The sequence below is a fragment of the Scyliorhinus torazame genome, chromosome 4 (genome assembly GCF_047496885.1).
Source record: "Scyliorhinus torazame isolate Kashiwa2021f chromosome 4, sScyTor2.1, whole genome shotgun sequence".
NCBI classification, from domain to species: Eukaryota; Metazoa; Chordata; class Chondrichthyes; order Carcharhiniformes; family Scyliorhinidae; genus Scyliorhinus; species Scyliorhinus torazame.
In genome coordinates, this window is record NC_092710.1 from 133,308,549 (window position 1) to 133,323,328 (window position 14,780).

General features: G+C 47.2%; 1 protein-coding gene across 5 annotated transcripts in view; it reads right to left on the reverse strand.

The window, feature by feature from the left end:
- Window positions 1-14,780, reverse strand: part of arhgef10 (Rho guanine nucleotide exchange factor (GEF) 10) — a 445,239-nt gene that overhangs the window by 300,279 nt on the left and 130,180 nt on the right. For 4 of the 5 annotated variants that reach the window (XM_072498623.1, XM_072498625.1, XM_072498624.1 and 1 more), the window contains exons 3-5: window positions 12,370-12,648; window positions 10,244-10,531; window positions 3,429-3,489 (exon numbers count right to left, since the gene is read on the reverse strand). In XM_072498623.1, the coding sequence (XP_072354724.1) occupies window positions 3,429-3,489; window positions 10,244-10,531; window positions 12,370-12,648 (628 nt within the window). The remainder of the gene's footprint in view (window positions 1-3,428; window positions 3,490-10,243; window positions 10,532-12,369; window positions 12,649-14,780) is intronic. The other variant, XM_072498626.1, reaches the window with a different exon arrangement.

Sequence of the window (14,780 nt, forward strand, 5' to 3'; positions counted from 1 at the left end):
GCAAACTCAATGGGCTAAATGACCTCCTTCTATACTGTACGGATTCTATTGTATGATTTCTGATCATTTTATGTTCACATAACTATTTCTAACCTCTAATAGGTTCCAAAATCAGAGTGGAAACAAATCCAATTTCTAGTCTTCCACTTGTAACAATATCTGATTCATAGAATTAACAGCAATGCAGAAAATGGGAGAACTTGTAATGCAGAGCATGATTGTTGAGCCAGGAGCTTGTCCAATCACCCAAGATGAAAATTCAGCCCACCAGAAAAGAAACATAATGACACATTTGTCTTAGAGAAGCAAAGAATTAATGAAAAAGGAGTTTTTGACATCCTCCCCACCGAGAGATGACAGACATGCAGCAAGCAATCCATCTAGGTAAGACAAAAAAAGAAATAGGGGCAGAGAACGAATTTGACGATGGGAAAGAAACAAACATGAGTTTCATGAGGAACCTTATTTACAACTGTGAAAACGTCTTCTCAACTACTTAGGGCAAAGGAATGTCATGAGTGAGCAAGTGGGGCCAGAACTCCCGTGGAGTAGCATTCAGTCTGATTGCTACTCCGCTCATATTAGTTTACACTGAAATGCAGCCGCACCTACCTTATCCGGCCTTCCAAATTAGGCCAGGAGAGAAAACTGTAGTGCAGCTGCTCAGGAATCCTCTCAGTCAAGGTAATAGAGTCAGGGAAAGTGAAGCATCCTTTAAGGCACTAGCTGGCATACAGCAGGTAAATTTGAAAGTTCCAGCCACTTTGAGAAGTCAGGGAGTTGGTTTGGGAGTGTGGGAGGGTCAGTGGGGGGGATAGTGGGTGGTTGGGAGGGTAGTCAGTGGTCCTGAGGGGGTAAATGGAGGGGAAGGAGGAGAGGCGAGGGTCAGTTATAGTTATTCACTGGAAAGTGGCTATTATAACACCCCTGTTTAAGAAAGGAGGGAGGCAGAAGACAGTAAATTATAGGCCGGTTAGCCTGACTTCAGTCATTGGTAAGATTTTAGAGTCCATTATTAAAGATGAGATCGCGGAGTACTTGGAAGTGCATGGTAAAATAGGACTGAGTCAGCACAGCTTCGTCAAGAGGAGGTTATGACTGCCAAATGAGTTATTTGAGGAAGTAACAAGGAAGTTAGACAAAGGAGAGCCAGTGGACGTGATTTATTTAGATTTCCAGAAGGCCTTTGACAAGCTGCCGCATAGGAGACTTAAATAAGTTAAGAGCCCATGGTGTTAAGGGTAAGATCCTGTCATGGATAGAGGATTGGCTGACTGGCAGAAGGCAGAGAATGGGGATAAAGGGTTTTTTTTCAGGATGGCAGCTGGTGACTAGTGGTGTGCCTCAGGGGTTGGTGCTGGGACCACAACTTTTCACAATATACATTAATGATCTGGAAGAAGGAACTGAAGGCACTGTTGCTAAGTTTGCAGGTGATAACAAAGATCTGTAGAGAGACAGGTAGTATTGAGGAAGCAGGCGGACAGAAGGACTTGGACAGGCTAGGAGAGTGGGCAAAGAAGTGGCAGATGGAATACAATGTGGAAAAGTGTGTGGTTATGCACTTGGGAAGGAGAATTGGAGGCATAGACTATTTTCTAAATGGGGAGATGCTTAGGAAATCAGAAGCACAAAGGGACATGAGAGTCTTTGTTCACGATTCTCTTAAGGTTAACGTGCAGGTTCAGTCGGCAGTTAAGAAGGCAAATGCAATTCATGTTGAGGGCTAGTATACAAGACCAGGGATGTACTTCTGAGGCTATACAAGGCTCTAGTCAGACCCCATTTGGAGTATTGTGAGCAGTTTTGGGCCCCGTATCTAAGGAAGGATGTGCTGGCCTTGGAAAGGGGCCAAAGGAAGTTCACAAGAATGATCCCTGGAATGAAGAGCTTGTCATATGAGGAATGGTTGAGGACTCTGGGTCTGTACTCGTTGGAATTGAGAAAGATGAGGTAGGATCTTATTGAAACTTACAGGATACTGCGAGGCCTGGATAGAGTGGACGCGGAGAGGATGTTTCCACTTGTAGGAAAAACTAGAAGCAGAGGACACAATCGCAGACTAAAGAGACGATCCTTTAAAACAGAGATGAGGAGGAATTTCTTCAGCTAGAGGGTGATGAATCTGGGGGACTCTTTGCCGCAGAAGGCTGTGGGGGCCAAATCACTGAGTGTCTTTAAGACAGAGATAGATAGGTTTCTGATCAATAAGGGGGTCAGGGGTTATGGGGAGAAGGCAGGAGAATGGGGATGAGAAAAATATCAGCCATGATTGAATGGCAGAGCAGACTCGATGGGCCGAAAGGCCTCATTCTGCTCCTATGTCTTATGGTCTTATCCAGGAGGTAGAAGTGGTTTTAAATCTTCTAACTTTTCCTGAGTAACTAATGCTGTAAGTCAGTCAGAACCACTTGAAGGCTCCGATTTAAATCACGGTATCAGATGGTTTACATTCAAGGTAACTGCCCAACTTCCTAGTTTGAACTTGCCACGCAATCCTTACGTGGGGACTTCCAGATGGTCCCCCAGTGCATTTTGGGGGTATCTTACCCAGAGATCAGGAGTTATGGATCATAACATGTAACTATTAACAACTATGCATACAGCTGTATTAAAAAATCTTTAGATACGCATGCTTCCCTTGTGCATCATATTTCAGACATCACACCCTGCCCAATGACAATGAAACTAAGAAATAGTTTCCAATCTGTAACAATAACTTGCTTTTAATGATGTAACATGTTGCAAGGCACTTCACAGGAATGTTAGCAAACAAGATTTGACATTGAGCCACAAACCAAGTTATTAGGACGATGAACAAAAGCTTGGTCAAAGAATTAGGTTTTAAGAAGTGGCGTCAAAGGAGATGCAGAGTGGTGGAGAGGTTTGGCGATGAAATTCTCGACCTTAAAGGCCCAGGAACTGAAGGCACAACTGTCCAAGATTGATTGGTGATAATTGGGGATCGCAAGAGACTAGAATTAGAAGAGCAGAGATAACTCAGAGGGTGAAGGGCTGAAGAAGTTACAGAGATGGGGAGGGGCCAGAGCCTGGAGCAATTTAAAAACAAAGATGAGAATATTAACATTGAGGAAGTGGATCAAGTAAATAAATCTGTGCAGGAGTACAGTGCACTAAAACCAGAATATCCTACTTGACCTTTCCATGAACAAAACATTATTCCAACCTCCATCCTGAACAGTGATTAACCTTCAAAAGAAAGAAAGCTGGTGTATAATTAGCGATTAAACTTGCAGTCTTGTAGGGTCACATACTTGCAAGTTAGTAGAATAGTGCAAGGATCCTAGCTTGAACAATTCAGGAAATGGACACCAACACAATGAGGAGTTTAACAAAGAAAATATTCCCTGGTGAAAATGCACACGTTCTAAATGACTTACTAAAGAATATAAAATATTCAAACTTACCCAACTGGCTGGCTGTTTGACTGAGCAAGACTGGCATCAGAATCTTCACTTTTAAATGATACTGCAAACATAAATGAAATAATATTATCACAAAGTCCTCTTCAACTTAATATCTGTAAATCTAGGGGTGTTAAATGCGAAAGAATATATTTGATAGAGTCAAATTTTTTTTTTTTTTTTTTTTAAATATATTTTATTGAAATTTCTTTCCCTGAGCAACATTTTTCCCGCTTGCAAAACAAGCGAAACGATAGCAATAACAAAACATAAATTTTTTAACTTTTAACAATAATAATAATAATAATAATAATATACAAGTAACAAAACCTCTTACTCTATTGTCCTATACTCAACTAAACCTCCTCCCCCCCTCCCCCCTCCTCCCCCCTGGGTTGCTGCTGCTGGTCATCTGTCTTCCCTCTAACGTTCCCCTAGGTAGTCGAGAAATGGCTGCCACTGCCTGGTGAACCCTTGAGCCGATCCTCTCAGGGCAAACTTTATCTGCTCCAGTTTAATAAACACCGCCATATCGTTTACCCAGGCCTCCAGTCCGGGGGGTTTTGCCTCCTTCCACATGAGTAGGATCCTGCGCCGGGCTACGAGGGACGCAAAGGCCACGACATCGGCCGCTTTCGCCTCCTGCACTCCCGGCTCTTCCGCAACTCCAAATAGAGCTAACCCCCAGCCTGGTTTGACCCGGGCCTTCACCACCTGCGAAATCACTCCCGTCACTCCCTTCCAATACCCTTCCAGTGCCGGGCACGCCCAAAACATATGTGCGTGGTTTGCCGGGCTCCCGCCACACCTCCCACATTTGTCCTCCACTCCAAAGAACCTGCTCAATCTTGCCCCCGTTATGTGTGCTCTATGTAGCACCTTAAATTGAATCAGGCTAAGCCTGGCGCATGAGGAAGAGGAATTTACCCTGCTTAGGGCATCAGCCCACATACCTTCCTCTATCTCCTCCCCTAATTCTTCTTCCCACTTTCTTTTTAGTTCGCCCACCGACTCCTCCCCCTCTTCCCTCATCTCTCTATAAATCTCTGACACCTTGCCCTCTCTGACCCACCCCCCTGAAAGCACCCTGCCCTGTATCCCCTGTGTCGGGAGCCGTGGAAATTCCCTCACCTGTTGTCTAGTAAACGCCCTCACCTGCATATATCTCAAGAAATTCCCCCGGGGTAACTTATACTTTTCCTCCAGTGCTCCCAAGCTCGCAAAAGTCCCATCTATGAATAAATCTCCCACCTTCCTAATTCCCAACTGGTACCAGCTCTGAAATCCTCCATCCATTCTTCCTGGGGCGAACCGATGGTTGTTCCTGATAGGGGACCCCACCAGGGCTCCCCGCACCCCTCTCTGTCACCTCCACTGTCTCCATATGTTCAGTGTTGCCGCCACCACCGGGTTCGTGGTGTACTTTTTCGGTGAGAACGGTAGCGGCGCCGTCACCAGCGCCTCTAGACTCGTCCCTTTACAGGACCTTCTCTCCAGCCTTTTCCACGCCGCTCCCTCACCCTCCATCATCCATCTACGTATCATTGCCACATTGGCGGCCCAATAATAATCTCCCAAGTTCGGTAGTGCCAGTCCTCCTCTGTCCCTACTGCGCTGAAGGAACCCCCTCCTTACTCTCGGAACTTTCCCTGCCCACACAAAGCTCGTAATGCTCCTATCTATTTTATTAAAAAAGGTCCTGGTGATTAAAATAGGGAGACATTGAAATACAAATAAGAACCTCGGGAGGACCATCATCTTAATTGCTTGCGCCCTGCCCACCAGCGATAAAGGCTGCATGTCCCACCTCTTAAAGTCCTCCTCCATTTGTTCTACCAGCCGTGTCAGATTAAGTCTGTGCAAGGTTCCCCAGCTCCTAGCGATCTGAATCCCCAAGTATCGGAAGTTTCTTTCCACTTTCCTTAGCGGTAAGCCTTCTATCTCTCTACTCTGGTCCCCTGGATGTATCACATATAATTCACTCTTCCCCATGTTTAACCTATACCCCGAAAATTCCCCGAACCTCCTCAAGATTCGCATAACCTCTATCATCCCCCCCGCTGGGTCCGACACGTATAGCAATAGGTCATCCGCGTATAGCGAGACTCGGTGTTCTTCTCCCCCTCTAGTCACCCCTCTCCATTTCCTGGAGTCTCTCAGCGCCATGGCCAGAGGTTCAATTGCCAGCGCAAACAACAATGGAAACAGCGGGAATCCCTGTCTTGTACCCCTATATAATCGGAAATACTCCGATCTATGTCGACCTGTAACTACGCTTGCCGTTGGTGCCGCATAAAGTAGTCTAACCCAGCGAATAAATCCGTTCCCAAACCCAAACCTCCTTAACACTTCCCATAAATACTCCCACTCCACCCTATCAAATGCCTTCTCTGCGTCCATTGCCGCCACTATCTCTGCCTCCCCCTCCACTGAGGGCATCATTATCACCCCTAATAGCCGTCGCACGTTAACATTCAATTGTCTCCCTTTTACGAACCCTGTCTGGTCTTCGTGCACCACCCCTGGGACACAGTCCTCTATCCTCGATGCCAGCACCTTTGCTAGCAGTTTGGCGTCCACGTTCAATAGTGAAATAGGACTATAGGACCCACACTGCATCGGATCTTTGTCCCTCTTCAAAATTAGCGATATCATCGCCTCCGACATTGTCGGGGGTAGTGTCCCCCCTTCCCTGGCCTCATTGAACGTCCTCGCCACCAACGGGGCCAACAAGTCCACATATATTCTGTAGAATTCCACCGGGAACCCATCCGGCCCCGGGGCCTTCCCTGCTTGCATGCTTCCCAGTCCCTTAATAACCTCGTCCACCTCAATCGGCGCCCCCAGGCCTGCCACCGCCTGCTCCTCCACTTTCGGGAACCTCAACTGGTCCAGGAACTGCCGCATCCCCTCCTCTCCCTCTGGGGGCTGAGACCTATACAGTTCTTCATAAAAGGTCTTAAACACCTCATTTATCTTTCCTGCCCTTCGCACAGTGTCTCCCCTTTCATCCCTAATTCCTCCTATCTCCCTCGCTGCTGCCCTCTTTCGCAGTTGGTGCGCCAACAGGCGACTAGCCTTTTCCCCATATTCATACCTCCTCCCCTGTGCCTTCCTCCACAGTACCTCCGCCTTTCTGGTGGTCAGAAGGTCAAACTCGGTCTGGAGTCGTCTCCTCTCCCTGTACAGCTCCTCCTCCGGGGTCTCTGCAAATTCCCTGTCCACCCTTAAAACCTCCCCCAGTAATCTATCCCTTTCCTTGGCCTCTGTTTTCCTTTGGTGGGCCCCAATAGAAATCAGCTCTCCTCTGACCACCGCTTTTAGTGCTTCCCAGACCACTCCCACAGGAACCTCGCCGTCGTCATTGACCTCTAGGTATCTCTCGATACACCCCCTCACTCTTGCACACACTCCCTCATCCACCATCAGTCCCACATCTAATCGCCAGAGTGTTCTCTGCTCCCTGTCCTCTCCTACTTCCAGGTCCACCCAATGTGGGGCATGATCCGAAACCGCTATGGCTGAGTATTCAGCTTCTTCCACCCTAGAGATCAACGACCTTCCCAAAACAAAAAATTCTATCCGGGAGTACACTTTATGGACGTGGGAGAAGAAGGAATACTGCCTAGCCCTGGGTCTAAGAAATCGCCATGGATCCACTCCCCCCATTTGGTCCATAAACCCCTTAAGTACCTTGGCCGCTGCCGGCCTTCTTCCAGTCCTTGAGCTGGATCTATCTAGCCCCGGGTCCAGCACCGTATTGAAGTCCCCTCCTAAAATCAAATTTCCTGCCTCCAGGTCCGGAATACGCCCCAGCATCCATCTCATGAACCCCGCATCGTCCCAATTTGGGGCATACACATTAACCAACACGACCTCCATTCCCTCCAGCCTACCACTTACCATTACATACCTACCTCCACTATCTGCTACGATGTTCTTTGCTTCAAATGCTACCCGTTTCCCCACCAAAATGGCCACCCCTCTGTTCTTTGCGTCCAGTCCTGAGTGGAACGCCTGTCCCACCCATCCTTTCCTTAGCCTAACTTGGTCCGCCACCTTTAGCTGCGTCTCTTGGGGCATAACCACGTCTGCCCTTAGTCCTTTCAAATGCGCGAGCGCTCGGGCCCTTTTTAATCGGTCCATTCAGGCCTCTCACGTTCCACGTGATCAGCCTCACTGGGGGGCTACCTGCCCCCCTCCCGTGTCGACTAGCCATTACCTTCTCTAGGCCAGTCCAATATCCCGCCTCCGCGCTCCCGCTCGCTCCCCCAGCATCGCATTCCGCCCCCGACCACCCTCTCTTTAGCCATTTCCTTTTGGATTTCCGCAGCAGCAACCCAGTTGTGTGTCGTCGTTCTCCCCCCCCCCCCCCCGCTAGCTCCCTATCTAGCTTGATTGCTCCCCCCATATCACTTCCGTAAGAGTCAGCTGACTTCAACTGACCCCGGCTACTCCTGCTCGCTCCTCGACCCCCCCGGTGTGAGGGAACTCCCATCCGCCTTGCGCCTGTTTTCCCGCCTTATTCTTTCTGGCGCAGGAAAATCCCTTTACCTGACCCGCCTCTTATGGCGCAGCTCCCTTTCCCCTCCCTCTCTCCTTCCCCATTCTCTGACTATGTCCCGCCTCTCCCCCCTGACCGGCGCCCACATTTCCCCAGTGTCCCCCCCCTTCCCTGTTTACTTCTCGATTAACTTTCACCATCCCATTAACAAAAACAATAATAACAACAATAACAGTTCCCTGCAGCATCAGTCCCTCAGTTCCGGTCCAGTTTCTCTTCACTGATGAAGGACCATGCTTCCTCCGCCGTCTCGAAATAATAGTGTCTCTCCTGATGCGTGACCCATAGTCTTGCCGGCTGCAGCATCCCAAACTTCACCTTCCTTTTGTGCAAAACCTCTTTGGCTCGGTTGAAGCTCGCCCTCCTTCTCGCCACCTCCGCACTCCAATCCTGGTAGATCCTTACCACTGCATTCTCCCATCTGCTACTCCGCACCTTTTTAGCCCATCTCAGGACCTCTTCTCTGTCCTTAAGGCGGTAGAATCGCACGATTATCGCCCTCGGTGGTTCTCCCGCTTTTGGTCTTCTCGCCGGGATCCGATTTGCCCACTCCACCTCCATGGGGCCCGCAGGGGCCTCAGCACCCATCAGTGAGCTCAGCATCTTACTTGCGTACGCTCCACAGTCCACTCCTTCCACACCCTCCGGGAGACCTAGTATCCTAAGGTTCTTCCTTCGCGCTCCATTTTCAAGGGCCTCAATCCTGTCAGCACACTTTTTATGAAGTGCCTCGTGCGTCCGAGTCTTGACCGCCAGGCCCAGGACCTCGTCCTCAATACCTGACACCTTCTGCTCCACCACGCGAAGTTCCGTCTCCTGGGTCTTTAAAGTCTCCTTAAGCCCCTCAATTGCCTGTAACAACGGGGTCATTACCTCCTTCTTCAGCAGGTCCACGCACCGTCTCACCACCTCGTCCTGCTCAGGCCCCCATTTCACCTGTGGTTTCTCCGCCGCCATTTTGTTTCACTCCCTCTGACCTTCTGGTTGCCGATTCTTCGGGCTGCAGCCGCCGCCGCTGCCGGTTTTCCCCTCCGTCTTTCGGGGGGGACTCCCTTCCCTTGCGCCTCGCACCGGGTTTTTCGGCATTCAAAGTCTCCGTTGGGGCTCTTAAAAGAGCCCGAAGTTCCGTCGGAGCTGGAGCCGCCAAAACGTGCGGCTAGCTCATCCCTGCCGCAACCGGAAGTCCTTGATAGAGTCAAATTAACGACAAATAAGATTTCCACTTTTAGGAAGCTTGGCCGGGATTCTCAAATCCCGCTGTCAAGTTCTGACGCCGGCGTGAAAAGCGGCGCGAACCACTCAGGCGTCAACGGTCCTCGATTCTCAGGTGTGCACCCCTTCCTAGGGGGCTAGGTCGTCGGCAGAGTGGTCTCCGCTGCTCCAGCCAGCGCGCTGCAGCCGGCGCGAGTGCGCGCGGGTTCCTGTCTCCGCGCCGGCCCCCGGACAATATGGCGGAGCCCTACAGGGGCCCGGCGCAGAGGAATATAGGCCCCCGCGGAACCAGCCTGCCTGCCGATCGGTAGGTCCCGATCACGGGGCAGGCCACCGTGGAGGCCCCCCCGGGATCGGATCCCCCCGCACACCCCACCAGGACGACCCCAGCAGACAGAACTTCCAGGTCCCACCATGCGTGACCCATGCCGGCAGAACTTGGCGGGCACACGGCCTGTCGAATCTCCAGGGGGCGCACTTTCAACGGCCCCCAACCGGCGCGATCCCGTGGGCGCCCGTGAATCGGCGGGCCAGCGTCAGGGTGGCATGTCACGATTCCTGAGCGCGTCCCCCCCCGGGGATTCTCCGACCTTCCCGGCCCTTGTGCCTTTTCAATCTGAAATAAATTTGTTGTATTTTATTAAAATAATCCAAAGAAGCCAAAAAGCCACGCAATGATTATGTGGAGTTGTTTTGAAGGTTGAGAGATTCGGGTGACTGTTCTCGACCTCATCAACTTTCACTCTCTCAATCCCATTTTATCTGAACGTCCTGCCATTGGTTTGCAAACATTCCAAACTGTCCCAGTTTACGTTTACACATCCTTGTGCATGGGTTCAGAAGATGATTACAGAGATGAGAGGTTAAGGGATATGGTGAATTAATAGGTGGCGGTGAAAAAAATAATCAGTTAGAATAGTTGAGAATAAACTTCGCTCTTCCTAAAATGGCTTAGTCCTTATAAATACAACCCACATACAGAAAAGTAATAAATTACAGTTCACAAATCATATTGTAATTTTTTACAATGTAGTCTCCTCACCTTCCTCATCGACAGAAACATTCCTTATTAAAGTAACAGGTGCTGAATATGTGGGAACCAGCAATGGTACATTGGATGGTACAGCATATCCACATGGAACTGGTACACAATATCCAGGAGGGAGCGTATGACTTGTTGCCTTATTGTCAAGGAGGCTTTGTTCGGCCATTGGTAATTCAACTTGGTCATCCTCCTGGAGAGGTGTGATGTCTACAACTGAATATGGATTCACTTTTGCAAGCGGTGTTTCAGTTGCGACTTGTGTGGGTGAAGGCAGCAAACTGGCATCTGCAAAGGCAAACACTTCTTTCAAAAAAAAAAAATCAACCCGGCTCAGTTTTTTGCCACGCTATTTTTGAACTAACATTTTCCTTAAACACAAACTAAAATATTTACAATCCAGCTAAGAGCATTGTAGAATCCTGTGACTGGATTGTCCATGATCACGCCTAAAATCAGGGGGAATAGCGGGGCAGAATTAGAGAATATCGGAGTATTGCGGCAAGCCCCCACCCTCAGTGTCTATCTTGCAGCAGGACCGTCACTGGCCACTCTGTCCCTGCCAACCGCTGTGAGGATTTCAGCACTGTTCTCAAGGCTGTCAATGGCATCTGCAATAAGCCAAAGAGACTTTACAACTTTTCCATTGCTTTTGTAGACAATCACCTACCTACATTTTGTTCTGTAACTCCACAACCAACTGCAGAGATGGGAAAACCTGCTCGGTGGAAATTGAGAATCCTGCTTCCTGTTACATATTCAGTAAAGTAGAATTTTAATTATTCATTGTGTATTCGCAAATATAGGGTTTTTTTTAAAATTCATTCATGAGATGTAGGCATCCCTCAGCATTTATTGCCCATCCCTGAGAGTATTTAAGGGGCAGCCACATTGCTGTGGAGATGGAGTCACACATAGATCAGACCAGGTAAGGACGACAGATTTTGGATATTAGTGAACCAGATGGGTTTTTATGTCAATCTACAACGATTTCATGGTCATCTTCAGATTTATAATTCCAGATTTTTATTAGATTCAAGTTTCTCCATCTGCTCTGGCGGTATTCAAACCTGGGTCCCGAGAGCCCTGGATCACTGGGTTACTAGTCCAGTGACAGTACTACTACACCATTGCCTCCTCTGTCCCAGGTGATGTTATAACTGGATGGAAAGATGCCAGAATGGAACCCTGGCTCAAAAGATGGTAATGTTTACTTTCTCTGAAGAAAACTTGGAGGAACAGAACCACTGTACTGTTAATTAGTTTTAACAAGGAAAAATACATTTATTAAACATGAAACGTTTAATGATGATACAATACATCTTTACTCCCCACTTAGCTTCACAAATACAAACAGATTTTAAAGTTAACATGGGATACAAAGTATATCTTAGGCTAGAATGGTCTAGTAACTCATAGTCCCTTTAAACACACAGGTTGGCTATGGGCAGACACACTCCACCCTGAAAAGTGAATTTTCCAGCATAGATCTTCAACCTGCCCATCTCCGTGAAGGAATACATCACTGAACTCTGATTATGGACCCTTGACTCATTCAAAACAATCATTCTTTATTCTATAGTAATTTCACTGTAATTCTTTCTTTCTCTAACCCCCTCTTTTGTTGTCTGAGTGAAAATGGAGGCTGCATTGTCACCATCCCATCATGTTTGAGTGTAAATGAATAAACCACCCCTCTGAGTTTACCAGATCCGGAATTTGCTGCAGGGTTATTGATAGAAATTGGATCACAGCAAAACTGAGGGGTTGGAAAATACGGCACCGCTTAAAAAGGAAATCAACACTCACATATCTTTCTGATCACAAGCGGGTGGGGGAGAGGAGAATTCAGGGCTGTTTAAATTAATCCCCTTCCTGTCTGTAACATCTATCTACCCCATATACGGCCCAATTAGATCACCACTTATTATTCTATTTCCAAGAGAAATTCTATTTCCAGGAGAGAACAAGTCTAATCTCCTCTATCTGTCCTCAGAATTTAACTTTTTCAGACCCAGTATCAAAATCTAGTAAATCTGCACTGCACGCCTAATAATAATAATTTTGAAACAGATTTGACATTATTATGATCTGCACCCAGTCTAATTTAAATGTATTACTATTACCTTGTGCCACTGTATTAGGGTCTTGATCAAAATCATTTTTATTTGGAGGCAAATTAGTTTCCGATATTTCATAATATCCATGGTTCTCAGGCAATGCATCTGAAGTAGCATTTTCCTGTATCGAGTTTTGCATTGTGCAATGTACCATCTCATTTATAAATTCAGGCACAGGGTCAGATGGAGGCTCTCTGTCTGCTTCTGGAATCTCATCACTGTCAAAATCAAATAATTTACCCTCCTCTTCGTCATCATCAACGTATGGAAGTTCATTTTCTAGCACTGGAAGAAAATAGAAATAATGCAATTAGGAGACAGTTTTTGTTTCCATTTCAAACAATATGCAATACTGTGACCCTATTATATATCTATATTTATATTGTGGTTGAAGTCACATGTTTATTAAGATGTGACTTGTTTAAAGATACTTTTTTAAATTAAAAAAAAATTAAAATCAGAGAAATTCTGATTTTGGCCATTAAGCCAGACTCCAACAGGGCATGGAACACAACTATGTAAATTAGAGATAGTTGGTGGAATTCTCCACCCCCTCCTAACCAGTGGCATCTTCCGGTCAACCTCTACCATGGTTTCCCCAATGGTGCCACAGGCGAGGAATGAAAATCACCATTGACATTGGGTGGGCCAGAAGATCCCGCCAGAATCCGATGGTGAGCTGCCTCTGCCGCGGTGAAACTCGGCAAGCTGTGGGGGGGGCGGGGTTGGGGGCTGGAAAATTCCACCTGATGATGAAGTGTTACCCAGGTTGAGTTTTAAGAGTCTTCACTACTAGAGAGAAGTTGGCAATTGTTCAATCGAAGGAGACAATTCCTGAATCAATAACGTTTTGGAAGAACATGGCAAAAGCATATTTCTGGAAGTTTGTTTATTGTCACATGTACTGAGGTACAGTGAAAAATACTTTTCTGCGAGCAGCTCAAACAGATCATTTAGTACATGAAAATAAAAGACAAGAAAAAGAAAATACATAAAAGGGCAACACAAGGTCCACAATGTAAATACATAGACACCGGCATCGGGTGAAGCATACAGGAGTGTAGTGTTAATCAGGTCAGTCCACAAGAGGGTCGTTTAGGAGTCTGGTAACAGCGGGGAAGAAGCTGTTTTTGAGTCTGTTTGTGTGTGTTCTCAGACTTCTGTATCTCCTGCCCGATGGAAGAAGTTGGACGAGTGAGTAAGCAAGGTGGGAGGGATCTTTGATTATGCTGCCCGCTTTCCCCAGGCAGCGGGAGGTGTAGATGGAGTCAATGGTTGGGAGGCAGGTTTGTGTGATGGACTGGGCTGTGTTCACGACTCTCTGAAGTTTCTTGCGGTCTAAGGCCGAGCAGTTGCCATACCAGGCTGTGATGCAGCCAGATAGGATGCTTATGGTGCATCTGTAAAAGTTGGTGAGAGTCAGTGTGGACATGCCGAATTTCCTTAGTTTCCTGAGGAAGTATAGGCGCTGTTGTGCTTTCTTGGTGGTAGCGTCGATGTGGGTGGACCAGGACAGATTATTGGTGATGTGCACTCCTAGGAATTTGAAGATATTAATCATCAGGGGCAGCACGGTAGCATTGTGGAAAGCACAACTGCTTCACAGCTCCAGGGTCCCAGATTCGATTCCAGCTTGGGTCACTGTCTGTGCGGAGTCTGCACATCCTCCCAGTGTGTGCGTGGGTTTCCTCCGGGGGCTCCGGTTTCCTCCCACAGTCCAAAGATGTGCAGGTTAGGTGGATTGGCCATGCTAAATTGCCCTTAGTGTCCAAAATTGCCCTTAGTGTTGGGTGGGTTTACTGGGTTATGGGGATAGGGTGGAGATGTTGACCTTGGGGAAGGTGCTCTTTCCAAGAGCCGGTGCAGACTCGATGGGCCGAATGGCCTCCTTCTGCACTGTAAATTCTATGATAATCTATGATAATCTATGAATTCTATGATAATCTCTACCTAGGCCCTGTTGATTCGGACAGGGGTGTGTACAGTAATTTGCTTCTTGAAGTCAATGACCAGCTCTTTAGTTTTGCTGGCATTGAGGGATAGATTGTTGCAATCCACAGCAAAACACCTCTTAAACTCCAGAGATTTTTGCTTCCATCAAATACTTTCCTCTTAATCTTGTTTCTCTCTCTTTTATTTATACTTTATCATCTCTGATCTAAATTGTTGACTTTACTGCTGACTAGTGTTCCCTTCTGAATTTTGCTTCTTTGGACATCCTTATTTGAACACTTAATAACCAGAACAACTTAGCACCTTCTCCTCATATGAACTTCAGCATGTTATCACTCGCAGTTCATTTAACATCACTGCTGCTTGTGGTGCCCTTAAAAAAATCTTTAATCCATTTCCAAATACATTAAGCAAACACAGGAATATTTGCTGTATAGAGATGTCATGGAGAAACTGTTTTGAGA